Source organism: Heterodontus francisci, chromosome 48, assembly GCF_036365525.1.
Source record: "Heterodontus francisci isolate sHetFra1 chromosome 48, sHetFra1.hap1, whole genome shotgun sequence".
NCBI lineage: Eukaryota > Metazoa > Chordata > Chondrichthyes > Heterodontiformes > Heterodontidae > Heterodontus > Heterodontus francisci.
This window is the reverse complement of record NC_090418.1, coordinates 8,890,504-8,914,775: the sequence shown is the minus strand read 5'-3', so window position 1 is coordinate 8,914,775 and position 24,272 is coordinate 8,890,504. Positions and strand designations below refer to the sequence as shown.

At 48.0% G+C, this 24,272-nt stretch overlaps 2 protein-coding genes across 2 annotated transcripts in view; both read right to left on the bottom strand.

Moving 5' to 3' along the window:
- LOC137357372 (vigilin-like) overlaps positions 1 to 24,272 on the bottom strand; it is a 91,404-nt gene that overhangs the window by 40,111 nt on the left and 27,021 nt on the right. The window contains exons 5-12 of the mRNA XM_068023655.1: positions 23,916 to 24,131; positions 22,097 to 22,303; positions 18,894 to 19,109; positions 6,113 to 6,319; positions 4,518 to 4,625; positions 3,470 to 3,574; positions 3,053 to 3,131; positions 1,477 to 1,616 (exon numbers count right to left, since the gene is read on the bottom strand). Of these exons, the coding sequence (XP_067879756.1) occupies positions 1,477 to 1,616; positions 3,053 to 3,131; positions 3,470 to 3,574; positions 4,518 to 4,625; positions 6,113 to 6,319; positions 18,894 to 19,109; positions 22,097 to 22,303; positions 23,916 to 24,131 (1,278 nt within the window). The remainder of the gene's footprint in view (positions 1 to 1,476; positions 1,617 to 3,052; positions 3,132 to 3,469; positions 3,575 to 4,517; positions 4,626 to 6,112; positions 6,320 to 18,893; positions 19,110 to 22,096; positions 22,304 to 23,915; positions 24,132 to 24,272) is intronic.
- Positions 15,423 to 18,477, bottom strand: LOC137357373 (uncharacterized). The gene is made up of 3 exons (XM_068023656.1): positions 18,011 to 18,477; positions 16,586 to 16,736; positions 15,423 to 16,456 (listed from the first exon to the last, which is right to left on the bottom strand). The coding sequence occupies exons 2-3, from the start codon at positions 16,620 to 16,622 to the stop codon at positions 15,450 to 15,452; spliced, it is 1,044 nt and encodes a 347-aa protein (XP_067879757.1). The 5' UTR covers positions 16,623 to 16,736; positions 18,011 to 18,477; the 3' UTR covers positions 15,423 to 15,449.

Below are 24,272 nucleotides of genomic sequence, written 5' to 3'. Positions count from 1 at the left end.
AAGAGCAAGGCAGTTCTCCCAAGATGTATCAATCGACATCACAAAAAAACCCATCAGCTGGTCATTGTCACATTGCTGTTTGTGGGAGCTTGCTGTGCATTTCCAGCATTGCAAGAGTGAATACTCTTTAAAAGTGCTTTGCAACCTCCTGAGACCATGACAGGTGCTATATAAAAACAAGTCTTTTTTTTTCAACATTCGATACTCAAGGGACTACAAGCCAAGGTTTTGCAACAAGGGACCCCCCTCTCACTCACTTGCCATCCCCAAAAAAACCTGAAAGATCAATGTGTACGATGTCCCATCAGTCACCAGAGCTTCCCAGCGGGTGCGGAGTTTGAATTTAACATGCACTGCCTGTTCAACACACTGCCACAACACTGGGCACACATGAGGAGAGAGAAACCTGCAGTCAGTGATGGGGGAGCGAGACCTGGCGAGCCTGAATGGGGGAACCAAGAGATGGGATCCTGGCAGACAGGAACGAGAGATGGAGAGCGGGGAGTGAGCAACGGAGAAAGAGTAGCACAAGACCAGAAGCCCGAGAGAAAGAAGAGTGCTGTGGGAAGGGCAGTGGGGGTGGGGGGGGGGGGGGGTGCGACACAGGGTGTGGGGGGGTTGAAGGAGGGGCAGCGAATAAAGGGGAGTGGGAAACCAGGAGATTGAGCAGGTGATACCAAGCCAAAGAAGAGGTCAGCTGCCCAGGAGAAGTGAGCAGGAGGTGGGATGACTGAGGGAAGGGAAGCCGGAGGTAGCAGTCCTGAGAAAGGGAAGTTGCTTCCAAAACCTGAGGGAAGGGAGCAGGAGACCAGGGAAATAATTTAGCTGGCCACAAGCCTGAGAGAGGTGTAAGGATATGTAGTTTTAGTGGGGCATTTAGCGGGATTAGGCGTTGAAAGGGTTAAATGAGTTGCATTTTGACCAACTGCTGCAGTCACAGGACAGCTAACGGCTAAATATGGCATAAGGGTTGTAAAAGCCTCCACCTGCATGTCAAGGAACAAAGGGACAGTTCGGGATTGGTGGACATTTGAGAAAAAGCAGAGGGGAAAACGGAAAGGTACAAAAGGGAGTGAATGAGAAGAGGATTTTTGTAGAAGACCAAAGACAGCACCAGGGAAGCTGAGCCATTAACTGTTGCTCTTCCCACAGATGCCGCCTGGCTTTCTGCGTATTTTCTGTTTTCATTTCGTAACCACAGAATGCAGTGACAGCATCAGACAATGGAACAGAGCTGAACTACCGAGGGAAGTGGCACTGGAGACCTCAGAACAGACAGAGGATGGGTAACAGAGCATCTTCAGAGAGCACTACTGCCCCGTGCCAACAAATGATGCGCATATAAGACGACGCCACTACTCTCAACCCCTCCCCCGCCACCGTGATCTAAATTTCTACACATGCATTGCTGCATATACAGTAATGATCTGGTAACATAATGAAGCTGGTGTGACGGAGATAGAGAACTGCAATTACCATCCTGACCGCCATCTCGAGTAGTTCCTTCTTAGCCAGCAGTACCCCCTGTGGTTCTCCTTCGATTCGAATCAGATGGCTCTTCTCATTATCTGGCGGGATGCGCACTGACACTTTGTACTGTTCCTTGATCCGATTTACTGAAAGGGGTCGTGGGGGGAAAAAAAAGGCAAAAGCAAAGCATTTTTCAAAGTCAGTTGTTACGGCAGTTTTCTTTCATCAGGAGAGGAGGAGAGAACACCGGAAAGCAGCAACGGAAAAACGGGGGAGACTTTCCCCCGCTTGAGAGGAAGTTTGATAAGTTGGGATGCTCAAGAGCTTTTTTTTTAAAAAAGCAAGAGGAGGTGATGGCAAAACTGTACACAAATGGTAGGTTAGAATATTAGGGCTTTCACATGCTGTCGCGTCAGAAAATCGCAGGCGCATTACAAGATTTTCCGATGTCTGTTGGTTGCGTCAAGTCCCTTCGGCAGTTGCTTGGGGCCTTAAAAAATTGATTGCATGGTACACAAATAAGAGAAATTTAAGCGGCTACTGAGCACAATTAAGTGAAATGCAAGAGCACAAGTAAGGGAACCATAAGTGGCTGTTGAGCATAACTAAGGGAAACGTAAGCGGCTGTTAGAAAGCTAAGGGATTACTGGAGACAGGAGAGCAGACAACCCCGGAAGCAAATGGCAGCAGCTTAGTCAGCTCTGCTGGGAGTCAGAGGACCCTGGAAGTCTGTTTAGGGCCACTGAAAGATGCCTTAGGGCAGATTCACATGGACATCCCAAGTATGGCGGTGGTACTAAGCGATTACTTCGCATCAGTCTTCACTCCTGTGCTGTAGATAAGAAAATTGCAAATATTAAAGTAGCCAAGGACATCATATTAGACAGAGAAAGGAGTCCTGGGGGTTTTTTTTTGGTCTCTCCTGGGAGATAACGTGGCTGATAAGTCAGAGAGTAATCCTGAAGCTGCAGATATCACCACTGTGTAAGGGCAGGTTTGATGGGTGAGAGGGTCTTTTTCCCGCTCGGTATTTAATGGGCGTTCAGTGCAGGCTCCTGACTTTAGTAAGGGGTGTCAAGGCCCTGGGGAGGGAACGGAATAGATCCATGGAGGACCCCAGGGATGAGGGGCTTTAGTTATGAGGAGAGATTAGTGGGTGGTGGAATGGGAGGGGGGTGGGGGAGGGGCACTTTGCCACAGAACAAAGATTTCAGAGGAGATCTGTTAAACTTACGATAATGTTATTAATGATATTGTTAAACTATTTCCACCGGTCAGTGAGTGGGGAATTAAGAGGGCATCAATTTTGATCATCATGTAGGAATGAAAGGAGAGGGTAGGAGACGTTTTTGTTAATTTTGTCAATAGGGGAAGGAAATATTCTATCGGAAAGCTGAACGTTTTTAAAGGATAAATACTTGAGACTGCTGTGGTGGGGTGGGGTGGGGGGGGGGGTGCAGGAGAATGGGACTAAGTAGGGGATAGCTCTTTCAGAGAGTTGGCATAGGTACAATGGGCCAAATGGTCTCTTTATGTGCTGTTTGTTTAGATTCCGACGGCGGGGAGGCACGGAGAAACTTACTATTTGTTCCATTCTTTCCTATTAGATGACGGTGGAACTTCTGCTCGACTGTGATTTCCGTGTAGTCCATGCGCGTCAACTGAAAGGGAAAAGCAAAGCAAAGAGGTCACTCGTCAGCTACGAGCCCGATTGTCCAGACATTCATCGTCCACGGATGGCCCTGCTCTGTATGTAGCTCGGCCTCGGCGAAGGGACGAGTGGGGCCCTGGTGCAAGGGGGTCAAGGCTGAAAACAACAGGAGATGAATGAGGAGGTCGTTACTTAGATAGCCCCATCGCTTGGATTTTGTGAGGTGCAATGAGGAAAGGGCAAGATACAGAGGGCAGAGGAAGAGTGGGCACGGCGGGGGGGAAATGTCAGTGCTTTGTATGGGAGAAAATACTGGGAAATATGGGAAAATATGAATAAAATACTTACCAGATCATTGATGATGTCCTGAATCTGGGTTTGAGCAACCTCAACCTCTTCTGTTGGACCCTCCAGTGTGATCTTCTCATCACCATCAGTGAACTCGATGTGAACCTACACCAGACGGGTCATGTAACCCACAGATACACGTTACTTGTGTCCACTCTGTAACTACAGGAATAAGAAGACACAATACATTCTGACACACCCTCCCCGCTTCAAGCCCCACTGGCACAATTCTCTGAACCACCTGGTTCTGTGCCTGTGTGTATTGGATGATCTGAGCATAGCAGGTAGAGGAAAAGCAGCCAGGCTCCCTTACAGGAGCAGGCTCCTTCCTTGTACCCTGCCCGCCATAAAGACCACCTACTTCCACCTCCACAATATTCCTTGTGCCTGCCTTGTCTCAGCCCCATCTGCTGCTGAAACCCTCATTCCATGCCTTTGTCACCCCTAGACTCGACCATCTCAACACTCTCCTGTCCGCCTTCCAACTACCACCATCCGTAAACTCCAGCTCATCCAAAACGTTGCTGCCCGTATCTTAACTCGCACCATGTCCCGCTAACCCATCATCCCCTGTGCTCGCTGACCTACACAGGCTCCCAGTTAAGCACAGCCTTGAATTTAAAATTCTCATCTTCGTGTTCAAATGGCCTCCATGGCCTCACCCCATCCCTATCCCTGTAACCCAGTCCAGCCCCTAGAACCCTCCGAATCTCTGCACTCCTCCAACTCTGGCCTCTTGCGCATCCCCGATTTCCTTCAACCCACCTTTGGCAGCCGTGCCTTCAGCTGCCTGGGCCCTTAGCTCTGGAATTCCCTCCTTAAACCTCTCCGCCTCTCTCTCCTGCTTTAAGATGCTCCTTAAACTCTACCTCTTTGACCGAGCTTTTTCTCAGCTGTCTCAATATCTCCTTACATAGTTCGTGTCAAAATTTGTCCGATAATGCCCTTGTGAAACATCTGGGATTGTTATACTATGTCAAAGGCGCTTGATAAATGAAAGCTTTTGATGATAGGAAAATTCCTTGCCCAGTGATGACCCAGTGATTACCTTGGGCAGCTGCTGGGTAATGCGGCCAATGTTTTGCCCCTTCTTGCCGATGATAAAGCGATGCAGCCAGGCCGGTGCGGTTACTTCAGCCACCATCACGCTCTTTGCCTGAAAACACACGGGGAAAAGGGAATACAGAAAGGTCAGCGAAAGGCTCACTTTTACGTGGAGAAAGACAAATGAAGGGCTGGCAGTCACTGCACAGGAGACCACTGGAGGAGGAACCGTACAGGAAGGATGCCAAGATCAATCAGGATTAGACCACGGCAAGTACGGATCTTAAAAAGCCTGCAAATAACAGGAGGAAAGGAAACATATTAAGAAGGTTACCAAGCGGCAGTAAGAAATCTGTTGAGTGCTTCAGATGAATATTACAAAGTTTAAACAGGCAGTGCTTGAACATAATGGTGTGGCTGCTGAGATAATTTTTCATGGTCGGTGTTGTAGAACTCTAGTTGATACAAATGGTTCCTCACCTAGCAGGTTTGTTATCTTAGCTGTGCATTTAAAGAGGTGTGAAATAGCAGAAGGGCAATTTGGCACAGGATATTGAAGCATAACTAAGGCACAGCATCAAGGGGTGCAACCAATGCACATTGAGTGACCAAACGTAGCACTAAGGGCCTGGAGAATATCTAAAAAAATACCAGGGCACTGGACTGGAATCAATGCAGAGCATCAAGGTCCTGGGCTGCAGCCAATGCAACACCAAGGAACGGGGTGACAACCAACAAAGCATCAAGGTAGTGGGGTGCAACCAATGCAACGAGGCTCCAAGTGCAATCAAGGCACTACCAACATTCAGCAGCAAGGTGAAACAAAGGTTCAACACCCCTCCTTGTCACTGAACTCTTGAGCTCATTTGCCCTGCCCCAATGTAGGAAGGAGGAAACTGTTGCAATTTCACTCTCACATGCCTCCTAGTACCTGGAAAAAGAGCAGCCCTGGCAGAATCCCAGAAGCTGAACATAAGAATTTAAGAAATAGGAGCAGGAGTAGACCATTCGGCCCCTTGAACCTGCTCTGCCATTCAATACGATCATGGCTGATCTTCTGCCACAGCTCCATTTTCCCGCCTGCTCTCCATGTGCCTTGATTCCCTGAGAGACCAAAAATATGTCTATCTCAGCCTTGAATATACTCAATGATGAAGCATCCACAACCTTCTGGGATAGAAAATTCCAAAGATTCACAATCGCCTGAGTGAAGAAATTTCAGAATCTTGTTTGTTTCAGTGAGATCACCTCTCATTCTTCTAAACTCCAGAGAGTATAGACCCAATTTACTCAGCCTCTCATCCTAGGACAACCCTCTCATCCCAGGAACCAATCCAGTGAACCTTCGTTGTATTGGCTCCAAGGCAAGGATATCCTTCCTTAAATATGGAGGCCAGAACTGTGCACAGTACTCCAGATGTGGTCTCACCAAAGCCCTGTCCAATTGCAGCAAGACTCACTTGTCTTATGTCCCTTATTGCACATTTGGGAGTGGTTAACCAAAATGAATGTGCATTGGTGGGGTGGGGAAGGGATCTTTAAACCCAAATATTAAAAAGAGTTTAACAGTTCTGTGCTGTTGGGGGCCACTAGGTTTACCTTGGCATAGACCTGAGTCAGAGCTGGGCCGAGTCTGTCAGGTTCCCCTCGGAGAATGATGGTCTCAGAACTGCTCTCCAGTGATGGCATTTCCACGGATACCCCGGTCAAGTCCAGTATTTCCTGCAGGGTGTTACCTTTTGGGCCTATGATGTACTTGTGCTGAGACTTCTTCACTTCGACCGATATTGTAGTAGTTTTCCGTTTCTGTTGACAGAAAGACATTGCTGAAAACTGGCCAGTTGCCAACCCCAACACAAAGCAAGCTAGAAATTAAACAAAAGAGAACATTTTAGTCTCATTAATTTTCTGGCAATTTTCTCCTCTTGACGAGGTTGACTCCTTGCTGGGCAGAGTTCCAGGTGCCATGCCCTTGTGAACGATCCTTCGTGCGTGAGCCTACAGAGTGGAAGTGTATCATAGGGCTATTTGACTGCAAGGAGCGTCACAATCCAGCACAACAACAACTTGCATTTATACAACAACTTTTATGTAGTAAAACGTCCCAAGTGGCTTCACAGGAGACACATAAGGAAATATTCGGACAGGTGACCAAAAGCTCATAGAGGTAGGTTTTAAGGAGCATCTTAAAGGAGGAAAGAGAGAGACAGAGAGGTGGAGAGATTTAGGGAGGGAATTCCAGGGCCTAGGCAGCTGAAGGCACTGCCGCCAATGGGGGAGTAAGAGGCCAGAACTGGAGGCATGCAGAGAGCTCGGAGGATGGTAAGAGTATGAGTTGCTCCGTACCCTTTGTGAACACACATGTACTTCCAGCATAGAGTTCTAATCATCGGTTGGGAGCAGGGACCCTGGCTGACTTTTCCACCCCCTAGCCCAGTAGTTCTCAAGTTGGGAGTCTGCAGAACCCAGAGGGTCCGCAAACTGGCCTTATAGGTGGGCAATGCGGGCAGCTGGAAGCAGACCTGTTACAAGCCGGGAGGTGGGAGAAGAGCGCAGCTGCCACGAGAAGCGCAGAGCAGGCGGCTGTCTCACCTAGGAGAGGAGCGAGCATGGCAAAGCGATGAGACTGGCACGAAGACTGCCATATCCGGAATTAATCTGTAAGCAAATACCTGATTTCTTCAACGCGTTATTAAAGCACTCTTTAAATGGCGCACTTACATATTAGGAGGATTTTATAGTATCATAGTTTAGACGGAGTCCGTGATTACTAATCCACTTGAAAAGGGGTCCTTCAACCAAACAAGTCCTAACCCAGTGATGCTGAACAAAATTAGCGGTACCCCACATCCACTAGAGATCAAAAATGAGCACAGGCCCTGGACTCCAAACTAAAACCTTTCTAGGTACAGGTCCTCTTTGTCTTAACCAGCTGAGCCACTGTGAGGTGGCACAGATCCAAAAGGCTTTTACAAGCCTTTATTTATTAGTGTATGTTACATTTTGGGTGAGTAGACATGGCCGATAGGTTTTATCACTCAAAACATGCACACTATCAATCATCATAGAATCTTACAGCACTAAAGGAGGCCATTCAATCCATCGTGCCTGTGACAGCTCTTTGAATGACCGATCCAATTAATCCCACTCCCCCACCCCCCCTGCTCTTTTCCCCAATCGCCCTGCACATTTCTCCCCTTCAAGTATTTCTCCAATTCCCCTTTTGAAAGTTACTACTGAATCTGCTTCCACCGCCCTTTCAGGCAGCGCGTTCCAGATCACAGCAACTCACTGCGTAAAAAAAAATTCCTCCTCATCTTGACATTTTGAGGTTCTCTGGTTACCGACCCTCCTGCCAGTGGAAACAGTTTCTCGTTACATACTCTATCAAAATCTTTCAGGGTTTTTGAATGCCGCTATTAAATCGCTTCTTAACCTTCTCTGCCCCAAGAGAACAACCCCAGCTTCTCCAGTCTCTGCACATAATTGAAGTCCCTCCTCCCTGGTACCATTCTAGTAAATCTCCTCTGCCCCCTCTCCAAGACCTCGACATCCTTCCTAAATCACAAAGATACACTGGATGGTGTTTAGAAAAGATTTGTCCAGTCACAAAAAGCTATCACCCATCAGTCACCCAATCTCTCACAGATCAATCAATTCTTGAATTTGCCTCTTATGGTCCGCTACACATGTTCACCACCCTTTGCGTTTTTTAAAATTCATTCATGGAATTATGAGCATCGCTGGCCAGGCCAGCATTTATTGCCCATCCCTAATTACCCTTTAGAAGGTGGTGGTGAGCTTCCTTCTTGAACCACTGCAGTCCATTTGGGGTAGGTATACCCACAGTGCTGTTAGGAAGGGAGTTCCAGGATTTTGACCCAGCGACAGTGAAGGAACGGCGATATAGTTCCAAGTCAGGATGGTGTGTGACTTGGAGGGGAACTTGCAGGTGGTGATGTTCCCATGTATGTGCTACCCTTGTCCTTCTAGTTGGTAGAGGTCACAGGTTTGGAAGGTGCTGTCTAAGGAGCCTTGGTGCATTGCTGCAGTGCATCTTGTAGATGGTACGCACTGCTGCCACTGTGGGTCGGTGGTGGAGGGAGTGAATGTTTATAGATGGGGTGCCAATCAAGCAGGCTGCTTTGTCCTGGATTGTGTCGAGCTTCATGAGTGTTGTTGGAGCTGCACCCATCCCGGCAAGTGGAGACTATTCCATCACACTCCTGATTTGTGCCTTGTAGATGGTGGACAGGCTTTTGGGAGTCAGGAGGTGAGTTACTCGCCTCAGGATTCCTAGCCTCTGACCTGCTCTTGTAGCCACAGTATTTATATGGCTACTCCAGTTCAGTTTCTGGCCAATGGTAGGCGGTGGCGTAGTGGTATTGTCACTGGACTATTAACCCAGAGACCCAGGGTATTTCTCTGGGGACATGGGTTCGAATCCCACAGCAGAAGGTGGAATTTGAATTTAATTAATAAATCTGGAATTAAAAGCTAGTCTAATGATGGCCATGAAACCATTGTCGATTGTTGTCAAAACCCATCTGGTTCACTAATGTCCTTTAGGGAAGGAAATCTGCTGTCCTTACCTGGTCTGGCCTACATGTGACTCCAGACCCAGAGCAATGTGGTTAACTCTTACATGCCCTCTGAAATGGCCTAGCCAGCCACTCAGCTGTACCTAACCCTTTGTGTAAAACAGTTAAACTGAATTTGTCTATGCACCTTCGCTCTGCCAACAGTGAATCTCCTGGTTCTGGAGCTTGTGGTAATTTGCAGCACATTACAGGGGCTTTAATTTATAATTTCCCCTAAGGATACTTGAGTAACATGTCCCCTAAGCCCTCTCTGTATCTGGAGTAAACAACCCTAGACTCTTCAACCTCTTCTCGTGGCTCAGGTGCTTTAAGCATCACCCCTTAGGAAGGATATATTGGCCTGGGAGAGAGTGCAGTGTAGATTTAACAGACTGATACCTGGACTCCAAGGGTTAAATTAAGAGGAGCGATTACAAAACTAGGGTTGTATTCCCTGGAATTTAGAAGGTTCAGGGGTGATTTGATCAAAGTTTTTAAGATATTAAAGGGAACAGACAGGGTAGAAACTATTTCCGTTAATTGGGGTGTCTTGGACGAGGGGGCACAGTCTAAAAATTAGAGTCAGGCCTTTCAGGAGTGAAATTAGGAAACACATCTACACACAAAGGGTGGTAGATGTTTGGAACTCTCTTCCACAACTGGCTACTGATGCTGGATCAATTGTTAACTTTAAATCTGAAGTTGATAGATTTTTGTTAACCAAAGGTATTAAGAGATATGGGGCAAAGGCAGGTACAGGCGGGCGGCACAGTGGCGCAGTGGTTAGCACTGCAGCCTCACAGCTCCAGGGACCCGAGTTCGATTCTGGGTACTGCCTGTGTGGAGTTTGCAAGTTCTCCCTGTGTCTGCGTGGGTTTTCTCCGGGTGCTCCGGTTTCCTCCCACAAGCCAAAAGACTTGCAGGTTGGTAGGTAAATTGACCATTATAAATTGTCACTAGTATAGGTAGGTGGTAGGGAAATATAGGAACAGTGGGGATGTTTGGTAGGAATATGGGATTAGTGTAGGATTAGTATAAATGGGTGGTTGATGGTCGGCACAGACTCGGTGGGCCGAAGGGCCTGTTTCAGTGCTGTATCTCTAATCTAATCAAATCAATCTAATATGGAGTTAGGTCACAGAGCAGCCATTTCTGAATGGGGCAGAACAGAATCTAGGGGCTAAGTGTCCTCCTCCAGTTCCCATGTTCTTGAACAAGGCCCCCCCCCCCCGCCCCATTATGTTGGTTATCCTTTTCTGCCTTATCTCCAATGCCCAAGAGCTCCCAGGGAGAGCTCCCATGCTCTTCTCATAGTGTCGTGGGATCTTTTATTTCCACCTGAGGGGTCAGACAGAGCCTCAGTTTAATGTCTCATCCAAAGGACGACACCTCCGACAGTGCAACACTCCCTCGGTATTGCACTGAAGTTCTGGGGAAGAGTATAACGAGAGGACATCAATATAAGATAGTTACCAAGAAGTCCAATAGGGAATTCAGAAGGAAGTTCTTTACCCAAAGCATGGTGAGAATGTGAACTTGCTACCACAGGGTGTAGCTGAAGTGAATAGAATAGATGCATTTAAGGAGGCTAGACAAGCGTATGAGAGGGACGGGAATAGAGGGTTACGCTGATAGATATAGAGGAGGAAAGATGGGAGGAGCCTGGAGTGGAGCATAAAGGCCGGCATGGACTGGCTGAAACAAATGGCCTGTTTCTGTGCCGTACAAAGAGGAGCATCAGCCTGGATTGTGTGCTCATGGCTCTGGCATGGGACTTGAAGCCACAACCTTCCAACACCAGAGGCAAGTGCCACTGAGCCACAGCAGACATCAAATCCAGTCCTCTCTCTGAGACATGTTTCCACGTAGCGAGACTCCACATTGGCACAGGATCCAAGTGAAATTATCCTTTACAGATACGACTGTGCAATGCAAAATTTGCACCTACACCGTTTAGGCTGATCTTTACCAAACCAGCAATTTTGTTTAACGTGCTCTTCCAAAATGCCAAGCTACAAATTGCACTGGGTATAACTAACATGTTTGTGTCAGAACCCAGTGTTCCCCGTAGATTTCTCTATTAATAAAGCTCCCCTTTGCGACTCTATGTGCTGCACACACATACACACACACTCATATATATAGCCAGCTCCCCTGTGTAAAGTCACTGTTAACAACGTACACAGTCTATACCTTGAAATGCAGACTCCAGGGAGAGCTTTACGAACACTACGCTCCTGCCACAGGTCAGATCGGGTGAGTTCCACTTGCCCAAAATGGTGGGCGTGCGTGGTCCTCTGGTCAGTAACTTCAGTGAAATCGCAAATGCATGCGTTCAACTCACTGACCAGAAATTGCCGTGAATACTTTACAGTGGTGCAACCCACAGTGACCCCGTTATGAGCAAGCTAAACTGACCCATGGTTATGCAGTCAGCTGAAAGCCTGCACTCCATTTGTGAATGGCTATTCCCAGGGTATCATTTACGCATTTTATAGACACAAAATGGGCCTGCTTTGAACGTATGTTTCTGTCTATGGGACCCCCTTGAAAATTTTGACTCATTCCCTGGAACCCTGTCCGAACTGTCAGATAGATGGAAAAGATCCCACTATGTCAAAGAATCGGAGGGGAGTTTTCTCCCCTGGTGTTTTGGCCAATATTTATCATCCTTCAAGCAACATCACTAAAAAAAAATCCGAAGATCTTAGTCATTATCACATTGCTGTTTGAGGGAGCTTTTGGTGTGCAAAGTGGCTGCTGCATATCCTACATTGGAGCAGTGACCACACTTCAAAAGTGCTTCATTGGTTGCAAACCTCTTTGGGACGTCCTGAGGTCATAAAGGCGCTGTATAAATGAAAGTTTGTTGTTGCTCTTTCCAAACACTGTCATTTACCCAAAGGAAAACAATGCTCTCACTGCACATGTTTATCACTGTTCAGTAACAGAAATAGAATGCTAAATAAGGCAACAAATACAGAAAACAGGAGGCAGAAAGACCGCCCCAGGATCTGCTCGCGAACCCCCTGCAGTCCAGGGATCCCAATTCGAAAACTTACCAGGTCAACATAAAGTTTCCGTCTTAATGCAGACGGGCTGTTCCAGGCCCTCTCGCCCACAAGTGGTCGGGCCATAATAAAAGGTTAGTCCTCTGTGGCCAGTGCTACTCTGAACTTTCTTGCTCCTCCTAAGCTCTAAAGATCCCGCCCAATAACACTCACTGCATTCCCATTTATGTTGAAATCAACACATACTCTTCCCCAGGATCTCCGGAGGTACGGACTCCCAGAGTGCCCATCCTCCTACAATCTACAGGCTTAAAACCCAAGCTTGTCATCATCTAACTATCATTTCTTTCTCAAAGGCGCTCACTTTTAGTATCAGCTGTGGCTCAGTGGGTAGCACTTACATCTCTAGGTCAGAATATTGTGGGTTAAAATCCCACTCCAATAACACAAGTACATAATCTAGGCTGACATGCCTGGTGCTCGCACTTGGGAAGTGTGACTGTTGGATTGGACCTCAATTAAACCGAGGCTTCCTCAAGTGGGTGCAAAAAGATCCCATGGTGTTATTCTGAAGAACAGTAAGGGAGTTCTCCCCAAGCCCTGGTTAATATTTATCCCTCAGTCAAAACCGTTAAAATAAAAATATGATCTGGTCATTATTACATCATTGTTTGTGGGAGCTTGCTGTGTACAAATCGGTTGCTGCGTTTCCTGCATTACAACAGTGACCACACTTCAAAAGAACTTCACTGGCTGTAAAAGCACTTTGCGATGCCCTGAGGATGTGAAAGGTGCTACATGAATGCATGTCTTTCTTTTCCTTCTCTGTTCCATGTTAGACATAGAGAAACTATTTCATCTGGTGGGAGAGTACAGAACAAGGGAATGGCCCTTCAAAGGACCGTCCCCAGAACAATGCCATTTCAAGGGATGTTATCAGGAAGCACTTCTTCACACATGGGGTAGTGAAAATCTGGAACTCTCTCCCCCAAAGAGCTGTTGAAACTGAGGATCAATTGAAAATGTCAAAACTGTGATTGATAGACTTTTGTTAGGCAAGGGTAACAGAATCCAGGCGGGCAGGTGGAGTTATCCAACTAGCTAACTGACTGATGGATCAGGCTTGAGGGGCTGAATGGCCTACTCCTGTTCCCAAAGCAAACAGTGCATAGTTACAAGCCGCTCCTGTGTCTAATATTTACACTGGTCACACTCTCCACGGCCGTGCGGTGTTTTTATAAAACTATTTGTGCATTGCAGATGCAGCATGAGGTTATCCATGGGCTCCAGTGCACCTCATTGCCCCAGACAAACCAAGGACATTCTAAACTGCGCACCAAATAAGGAGGGTGGGAAATCTAGCGTTTCAGTTCCAGCTGCCCGAAATGTGTGTGTGTGTTTGTGTGGGAAAGTTGGGCGAGGGCATGATTGGATTTAGAATCATAGAATCTAAAAGCACAGAAGGAGGCCATTCGGCCCATTGTGTCTGTGGTGGCTCTTTGAAAGAGCTATCCAATTAGTTGCACTCCCCCCCTGCTCTTTCCTAATAGCCGTGCAAATTTCTCCCTTTCAAGAACTTATTCAATTCCTTTTTAAAAGTTTGTATTGAATCTGCTTCCACCACCTTTTCAGGCAGTACACTGCAGATCGTAACAACTCACAGCATAAAACAAAAATTCTCATCTCCAACTCTGGTTCTTTTGCCAATTGTTTCAACGTTGTGTCCCCTGGTTACCGACCCTCCTGTTAGTGAGAACAGTTTCTCCTTATTTACTCTAACAAAACCCTTCATCAGATTGGTTTTGCTGTCCAGTCAGTGGAGGCAATTAGGAGGCCAGATTATTTTGGTCATCCTTAGAACAGGTGAAAGGGCCCTGTTAAAACCATTAGCCCTGTTGTCATTCACACTTCCCAGGCCTCCCTTTCCTGGGCAGAAGTGCTCAAATGCCACTTAGAAACTGTACCTATCAAGTGAAGTGAACGATTGTCATCCCACAGTGTGATGCGGTGCAGGATTGCTGAGAATGGCCCCTGGCCAAGACACGATGTGCATTTTTTGGCCCTTCACTTAGTTGCCACCAGTTTGCCTTGGCTGTTAGCACTCTCACCCCTTGATCAGGAGACTGCGGGTTCTGGCCACTCACCCAAGCTTAGACTCAACATCACATGCAACACTGAGGGAGTGCTGCATTGTCACAGGTGCTACTCTATTGATGACCCTACATTAGCCTGGTCAGATAGTATCTATTTCAAGAAGTGGTGGATAAATTGGGTGGTGCAGTGCACCATTTTTTAATGGCCAAATAAGTCTCGAAGATGGGGCCCAAAGTGCGCGCTGGGAGGTGCGCAGGACTCCGTCTTGGTAAAGGGGTTTGTGCGTGCATGTCTAATGACCATCGGTAGCATGCAAGAGGAGCGAGGTGATGATGAGAATCAGTGTGCTACGTCCATCGCATTCCTCCTTGCCAGAATCAAGCAGGAGGAGCGAGCACAAGGTTCTGCATGGATTGCGGGCTTCCCCATGGTGCAGGGTGCCATTAACTGCACCCACACTGCTCCTCATCGGCACTCAGCCATTTTCATCTCCAGAACGGAATCCCCCTCCCTCAATATGCAGACAGTTCGCAACCACAGGTAGTCGAATGCCTGTTATGTCAGCACTCATGATTATTCCATTCTGCGGGCAGTCAGTTCTGTCTCTATTTGACCCACCATGGCAAGTCAAAGGTCGGCTAACTGGGCGTCAAGGGTTACCCCCTCATGATATGACTCATGACTCCGGCCAGGAACCCAGGCACACGTGCACAGCAGGCCAATAACAAGGGCCATGCTGCCACAAGGAACCATCGGTATCCACAAGCAACACCTCCCCTGCCTGGACCTTTCTGGAGGAGCCCTGGAGTACTCAGCTGAACAGGTATTTGTGGTGCATGCAGCACAACCTGGCCATTAGGAGGGACAAGGCCTAGCCCCCACCTATGAGGATCTTCGAGAATGGCTGAGCAGGCTCGAGGGGCTGAATGGCCTACTCCTGCTCCTATTTCTTATGCTCTTATGAGGAGGAGGAAGTGAACTAGGAAGTGAGGAGCAGGAAGTGGAAGAGAGTCTACAAAGTAGAAAGTCAGTTTCTGCCCAGTGATCAGATTATTCATAAGCAATACCCGTAACCTCACCTAGGCCTCCCCATTCACCAACTGTCCCACACTTCTTACTTCTCCTCAGTCACTGACCATCACACCATCCTCCTGCTGACAACACAAAATTAAAAAAACACACCAGAAAATGCAAATTCAAAGTCAATTTTATCAATTCGCTCAATAAATAATCCACACAGAAATAGTCTAATCACCCTTGCGTGTTTCCCTTGGTTTCTGTCTTCCATGTGCCTTTGTCTATCCTAGTGCTCCTATAAGGTGCTTCCCCAGTGGTTGCAGCATGGATGTCGGAAAGATACTGAGCTCCAAATGAGGAGGCTGCGGATGTCCTTGGAGGGTGACCTCGCGCAGCTTTGGGCTTAGAACGCCCGGCTGCAATTTTCCGGGCTTGGTGGCCGACGGGCAATAACAGGGGCACTGGCGGAGTGGCGAGGGTGGGAGCAGGAATGCTGTCAGCCTGTGAGAGGACAGGAGGCTCGGGTGCTATGGAGCCACTGCCACTCTCGCGGGGCTGTGCCTCAGCATTCCTGCTGATCTGCTGGACTGCTGTGAGATCCTGGAAGCCCCTTCGAACAGTGGCATCCAGAGCCACGACGGCAGCAGTCTGAGCTTGCAAGGCAGCAGTCTGAGCTTCGACTGCAGCACTGAGAACTTTGACGGAAGCCGTCTGTGCTGAAATGGAAGCTGTGACTTCGGCCATCAGGCGCTGCATCATGCTGGGATCCATAGGTGTGCTGATGGAAGTAACCACCTGTTCCATGTTTGAAAGGATGAGCTTCAAGCTCTGCGTAAAGCTCCGTGCCAAGTCGGAGCTAGACTCCTCCACGCTCCTTGACATTGCCCGCAGGCTCTCTGGCAGACTTTCCAGTGCACCAGCCACTTGGTTGTGTACACCCATCAGCATTCTCCTGTAACCTGGGCCATCAAAGTCCTCATCTGACTCCTCTGCGGCAGAACTAGTGTTCAACCTCAACCTCGGGCGAGCTGCCACCTGTGCCATCCTTTTCCACCGCCCCGGGTCCTGCACACTTGCAGCCGGTGTCTCATCACACGCAGATCCCTCCTCTAGCCAAGCCTCTAAAATACGCGCAGTGTCAGTCTCTGAGCCGGCGGCTGCGAGTGACGATGACGTCTCTTCATCTTCACTGTCTTCTTTGTCTTCCTCCTCTGACTGGGAAGATTCCAGTTCTTGGGGAACTGAAATGAAAAAGAGACAAGGGTATGTTAAGAAGGGTGTGCTTCTATCATCTGCAGATTATGAGTCAGAGGAGATTGCGGGATGAGGGAGCAGTGGGATGAGAGCAGGAGGATTAAGTACACAGATACCTTCATCCTTAATCCCTCCAGCGTCACCAGTGTCCATGGCCTCTGCGACGTCCCTTCCCTGGGCTGTCTCCTTGACAGTGGTTAAACCTTGCAGGCGCACTTGTCCTCCTCCAGTTTGCTCCTGCTGCCTCCTATTAAACACCACCTTCTCCTGCAAGAAAGAGGGAAGTGTGTCAGTGAATGCCCTGCAGTAAGTTTGGATGATATGGCTGCCATGATTAAATAGCTGCCGGTGCATGTGAGCTGTGAGTGTGAGGCTTGCAACAGTGCTAAGTATGTGAGGGTGAGATAAACCATATGAACTGAAGGGTTGAGTACTGATTGATATTGTTGGTAGCAGGGTTGCGAGTGACGATGACGTCACTAGTAGTAAATTGAGAAGTGGATGAGGCTAATGGTGCAGCTGGTAAGCAGTACTAATTATTGCCAAAATTTTATGACAAACTTAGAGGTCGGTCGTGGCTCAGCTGGCAGTACTCTCACCTCTAAATCATAAGGTTCTGGGTTCAAATCCCACTCCAGGATTTAAGCACAAAAATCAAGGTTAACTCTCCAGTGCAGTACTGAGGGAGTACTGCTCTGTTGGAGGTACTGTCTTTCAGTTGAGACGTTAAACCAACAGCCCTCTCAGATGGATGTAAAAAGATCCCACAGCACTATTTTGAAGAGGAGCAAGGAAGTTATTCCCAGTGTTCTGACCAATATTATTCGCTCAATCACCATCACACGAACAGATTATCTCGTCATTATCACATGGCTGTTTGTGGGAGCTTGCTGTGCACAATTTGGCTGCCGTGTTTCTTGCATTACAACAGTGACTACACTTCAAAAGTACTTCATTGGCTCTAAAAGCACTTTGAGACGTCCAGTAGTTGTGAAAAATGCTATATAAATGCAAGTCTTTCTTTAAGGTGAGCCATTTGAAGACTGAACTCACTCACCCTGACAACTCGCGGCAGATCATTAAAACTTCTTCATGACCTGCATCCATGTTCTTAGAGCTATACTCCTGGCATTGAGCTCCAGTGCTATTCCTTCCCACTGCCTCCTGAACCCCTGCAGATATGGGGGCTAGATTTTGAGTTCCCGTCAGGGCTGGGAACGGTGATGGGCAGGAAATTGCCCCCATGCAATGGGTAGCCAATGCTGCTCGTTAAGAGCCTATTGAGGTCAATTAAAGGAGGCCGAGTGGGATTTTCCAGTCAACCTCCAGGTTCCCACAGGCGACGGGAGCAGGTTTAGGTGCCTGGAAGCAGCCTCCTGGCGACATACCACCCCCCCCCCTGCCTGCCTGGGTGTTGCAGCAGCCATGTGCTGCCCTGTAGAGGAACTCCCACAACCCCCATAGTGGTGGCTTGTCAACAAAAGTTTAAAAGAGTTGGAAAGAGGGTGCCTCCATTTTGAAGCGCCCTCTCCCTTACTTACCCTCTAATGTAGCCTGATGCTCCTTTCAAGCCAGAAGGCCTCTGATTGGCCCTCCAGCTTCGAGAGGCCGCCCGCTGTCCTTCATTGGAGCTCGTCTCCAAGCCAATTAAGGGGACTCCCCCCGTGAAAATTGGGATGGGCGACTGTATCTCTTGGGGTGTGTTCGGGACCCAGAAACATTCCTGACCTCTGTTTCCTGCTCCTGGAGGGAAAACTGTGCCCCAGATGTCTCTCCTTCTCTCCATATCTTACACCAAGGCCTCCATTGCATCTCGTACGTTCAGCCATTCTTCAATCCTTTATGGCATAGATTCACCTCTCAAAGGACCCCCAGCACTTCTTGTTGCCACAGTGCAAGTCTTAATTTTTATGCAGCTGGCTCCCCTTTAATGCACCTCCCCTTTAAGAGCTGCTGGCTGCCTTTCAGTAGCGAGATAATCAAGTGCAATATTGGGCTCCCTGCTGCTGCATGCAGCTAATGAACAATGTGGGGAGCACCAGGTGCACGAAATAATCTTGTAAAACAGCAGGCAGCGCCAATTCAACGTCCCACCTGCAATGCAGTGAACGGGCATGGGTTAATCCATATTTTGGTGGGTTTACCAAGTTTAACAATCCCCCCCCCTCCCCCCACCCTTAACTAAGAAACGACAGCTGAGATTTATCTCAGTGCTGTTTGTAGGTTGTTGCTGAGGCTGCATTGTTTGGAAACGTAACAATAGTCACACAAATCCTAACTGAGAGGGAATGGTGAGGGAGAGTGGCAATATTAACTGAGGGAGAGCATTAACTGGGGGAAGAGAGAGCTTTGAGAGATCTGTACGACAGGCTAACGTGGCACATAAATACAAGTTTCTTTTCAGTACAAGGACGCTGATCTAACCTTCTCCTCGTAGATCTTCCTGATGCGGGTGACCGCCTGGGCCACGGGCTCTTTCTCACCGGTGATGAAGATCTCATCCTTGTTGATGCTGGGAGGGGGGATGTTGATGCGAGCTCCGGTCTCCTGCATTATCTCCTGGACCACTTTGTTGTAAGCCCCAGCAATGAATGGATGGAAGACTTTCTCCAGGTTTATCCTCTCGACAGCCCGCTTGTCCTAGTAATAGGGCAGAAATCATTAGTTAAGGCGAGCACACGAGCTTCTTATTCACTCCCCCCCTCTCCTCTCACGCACCCACCCTACATGGCTAATGTTGCTCAGGATTTAAAATTCTTTTTAACTAAGCAGAGCTACGATATAATCAAGGGAGTGTTTAAAGATGCTCGCGAGTGGCACGGGGCCAAATTGTCGCAGCCTCTATCCCCATCAGTGCTGAGCGGACAGAAAAGCAGCAGGGGGTCAAAGCAACTGGTCTCGTCATTTCTGTACTGGGCTCATACAGGAATGGGAGTCGGGCCCTCAGCCACTCGAACCTGTTCCACCATTCAATTATCTTAACTCTATCCACCCTATCAAATTCTTTAATCATCTTAAACACCTCGATTAGATCAGCCCTTAATCTTCTGCTCTCTAGCCTAGACTGTGCAACCTGTCCACATAACTTAACCCTGTTAGACCCAGTGTCATTCTGGTGAATCTGCGTTGCACCCAGTCCAAGGCAAATATTTCCATCCCGAGGTGAGGTACCCAGGATTCCAGATGTGGTATAACCAATATGCTCTTGAGACAAGCTTCTCCGATCTCTGTATTTCTGCATCTTTCTACTTCATCACTGCTATCAGGAGGCCTGTAGACAGCTCCCATTAAAAGCAGTTCAGTATCAAGAAGTGTGGGGCCCTTGATACATTTAAGTGGAAGCTAGATAAGTACACAAGGGAGAAAGGAATAGAAGGACATGCTGATAGCATGAAATGAAGAGAGATGAGAGGAGGCTCGTGTGGAGCATAAATACCAGCACGGAGCAGATGGACTGAACGGCCTGTTTCTGGGCTGTAAATTCTAGGTCATGCTGTGTATAGGGAGGGAGGCAAGAAAAGAAATCAGGCAAAGATCCCAAACTGCACAAAACCGCTCCCTAATTTTACAGGGATTGACTATCACTCAGAGAGGCCACGGGATGGATGATGTGGGAACGGATGAGTGGGACCTTTCTGAGGCAGGGATTTCAGCATATTGAGAGGGGGCTTTACTCGGCATCTAGACTGAGGCAGAAGTGCATGGGCATGGATGCCCAGAATCCAAGTACATTCCATTTCTGGATGCTCATGCCTCTCACCGAGAGGGCAGCAGAGGAGCCAAGACTCACCGCTTGGTCATTAGGCTAGCAGCTGTGACCCTTAACCTCAGGCCAATTTTCCAAATGAGGGTTGGGGTGGGATGGAGGGGGGGGGGGGATGGAGGGGGGCCTCATATACTAACAGGGTTCCTTGGCTGGTGTGGAAGGGCACAGAGACTGCTTCCTGTAGGCCTTGCCGGCCTTCGGGTCACTGGCTGCCTCACTGCTGTCAGTCAACCAAACCGACGTTACCAAAAAAAAGTAGCTTCACCGCCCCCCCCCCATGTGACAGATTGCTCCTCAGTCGACTGCGTGGGCGCTAAACTTAACGGCAAAGGCACTGCTACATTGTAAATGGTGGAAAATGCACAGGACGACGTATTTCCAACATTTCCATAGCATATCAGCTCACATGTTGCGGCCACTCCCCTCCCCTATCACTTCCAGCAGGAAATCCCGGAAGGGGCAGGATGAGCAGGGAGGCAGACGACCAGATCCCACCGCATTCCCGGGCACAATTCCCAGCCGGAAATCTTGGCCGAGGAGTTTAATAAGCAATAGAGAATGTCTCAAGAGATACGGTAAGAATTCATTTCAAAAACAGTAACGTGCATTATTATAGCACCTTTAACATAGCAAAAAGGGCCGCAAGGTGCTTCACAGGAACACTATACGACAAACTTTGACGCCAAAGGAGGAGATATTAGGCCAGGTGATCAAAACCATGGTTAAAGAGGTAGGTTTTATGGAAAATTTAACAGGAGGAGGAGAGGCAGCGAGGTGGAGAGGTTTAGGGAGGGGGTTCCTGAACTTAGACACGGTTGTCAATAGTGGAGTAAAGGAAATCGGGCATGATCAAGAGGCCAGAGTTGGAGGAACGCAGAATTTCTGGAGGATTATAAGGCTGGAGGAGGTTACAGAGATAGGGAAGGCGAAGGCCACGGTGGGGGGGGGGGGGGGGATCTGAAAACCAGGAGGAGAATTTTAAATTTGCGGCATTGGTGGTCTTGGAGCCAATGTGGGTCAGCGATGAACTGATGAACAGGACGTGGTGTGAGTTAGGATTCGGCCAGCAGAGTTTTGGATGATATCTGGTTTATGGAGGGTGCAAGATAGGAGGCCAGCCAGAAGATCGCTGGAATAGTCGATTCTGGAGGTAACAAAAGCGTGGATGAGGGTTTTAAAATGCTTCATTGTGAAGTGCTCTGGGATGACCTGAGGTTGTGAAAGGCATAATATAAATGCACATTCTTTTATTTTTCATTTTGTTATAATATTGCTAATTTAGTTCCCATTCCACTTGTTTATCGAGAAGACATAAGACGACAAAACATTAAATTTAAAAAATGTCCTCCCAGACCTGAGGCGTGCAAAGGGTCATAAGGGTGGCGGAGGCGGACGCGATCGATGTTTTCGGAGGGAAACTGGATTGAAGGAAACGGACTGGCAGGGTTACAGGGATGGAGCCAGGGAGTGGGACTGACTGGATTGCTCAGTGGAGAGCTAGCATGGACTCGATTGGGCCGAATGGCCTCCTTCTGTGCTGTGAATGATGGGCGGAGGCAGAGTCAGCGGCAGCGTTGGGCGATATCATGGGTAACAGGATGCTGAGATTGCAAACAATCAGCGTCAGCCTCAGACAGTGACCTGGAAGCAGGATGCAATGGTGGCGAGGAAGAAACATGGATGAGACAATAGCTTTGGTCTTCCCAACAGCTAATTGGAGGACATTTCTGCTCATGTCAGACAAGCAGCCATTTCATTATCTTGAATGATACATAGCCCAATTTCAGTCAATGGAAGACCCAGGAAGCATCAAAACTAACATGAATTACTGCTTTTTGAAGGGAAGGATGGACGGCCGTACCTGTTCTGCAGAGATAAGCAGGATCTCGTGCCGGGACTTCTCGATGCCCTCCTTTGTCCCTGTGATTTTGATCTGGTTGCTGGGGTCATCGGGGCGGGGGATGTTGATTTTCGTCGCCGTCTTCAGTTCTAGTTCTTGCAGCTTCTCTCCGTTCTTGCCGATGACAAACCGATGGTGTTCTTTCGGGATGGTGACAGTAGCTGAAGCCTAAAGAAGTTAAAGAGCCCGGTGAAGCAAGGGATGCCGGCAACGTGCTCTCCATGGAAGCGAGGGCTGGTACAGAAGATTTGCAAATCATTTCACTTTTTTTTTTGAGACCGCAGTGCCCACAGTCACTTTACGTATGTAAATTTCTCTGTCACATACAAGAGCTTTCAAATAAAAATCACTGTGATGCCACCTAGTGGCCAGACTGTGCAACTACATTGTTACAGGCAACTGTTTACATACAGGATTTCCATTCTAAATGATTACATAGGCAGTTTCAATGTTAACTGTTGACATACAACGTGACAAAAATTGCGACAATAGGAATTGTATATGGGCCTCAGTCATGGCTCAGTTCACAGCCCTGAGCCAAGCTAATGCATAAGCGTTGGTGCAAGCGTGCATTACGTTGGCTGCAACGTCATAGTTTAGAGATACAGCACTGAAACAGGCCCTTCGGCCCACCGAGTCTGTGCCGACCATCAACCACCCATTTATACTAATCCTACACTAATTCCATATTCCTACCACATCCCCACCTGTCCCTCTATTTCCCTACCACCTACCTATACTAGGGGCAATTGCTAATGGCCAATTTACCTATCAATCTGCAAGTCTTTGGCATGTGGGAGGAAACCGGAGCACCCGGAGGAAACCCACGCAGACACAGCCTTGCAAACTCCACACAGGCAGTACCCAGAATTGAACCCGGGTCGCTGGAGCTGTGAGGCTGCGGTGCTAACCACTGCGCCACTGTGCTATTTAATCACATACAATAATCTTAGCAAATTACTGAGGAGTCTCTGTTAATGCTCTGACTTTTATGTGTCAATAATCAAGACTAATTCTACTCTCCTTCAGAGAATGGTAATCTGTGCTAATATGGACAAACTGGCCCAAGGGGCTTTAAACTGGGCAATACAAGAGGTATTGGAAATGCTGAAGACATGTTAAAAAGGTAGGCCTTGAGGCTTTTAGGAACATATGAACATGACTGAGCTATTTAGCCCCTCGAACCTATTGTCAATTAGATCATGGCAGATCTGTGTCTTAAACCTTGGTTCCGTAACCCCAATACCCTTGCCTGACAAAAATCTATCAATCTCAGTTTTGAAATTTCCAATTGACCCCCAGCCCCAATAGCTTTTTGTGGAGAGACAGTTCCAGATTTCCACCACCCTTTGTGTGAAGAAGTGCTTCCTAACATCACCTCTGAACAGCCGGGCTCTAATTTTAAGGCTCTGGCCCCTTGCTCCCCCCGCCAGAGGAAATAGTTTCTCTCTATCTACCTTATCAGATCCTTTAATCATCTTAAACACCCCTTATTCTTCTACACTCAAGGGAATATAAGGCTAGTCTGTGCAACTACCTTCATAATTTGACTCTTTTAGCCCCGGTATCACTATGGTAAATCTGTGCTGAATCCCCTTCAAGGGGAGTGGGGAGAGTGATAGCAAGTCAGAGGAGTTTAAGGAGGCAATTACAAGGCTGAAGAATCTACTTCTGATCATTCAAGTGGAGGGGAGAGAAGCCCTAGGGTATTGAAATATGATTGCAGACATATAAATTCCCTATCCCCCACAGCAGCAGCAAACTAATCCAGACAGCTGACCTGGGTCTGAAGCCGAGCCACGATTTCCTTCCTTGCTTTCATGACAGAGTCGAGTTTGCCGGTCACCATGATGGAGAGGCCCTGATCTTTGGCCAGTGAGAGCTCAATATGGGCTCCCGTCTTCTGCATGATGTCCAGACACACCTTCGCCTCCTCGCCTTCACCGAACTGACTGTTGTCCTTGTACCTGCGCTCCTCCAGAGGGACGTGAAACACCTGGGCGGAGGTGACAAAGAGAAAGATATATAATTCCTTCCGTACATGTCCTCTTGCCTGGGTACAGTAGCGTAGCGGTTATGTTGCTGGACTAATAATCCCGAGGTTAGGACTAATAATCCAGTGAGTTCAAATCCCATG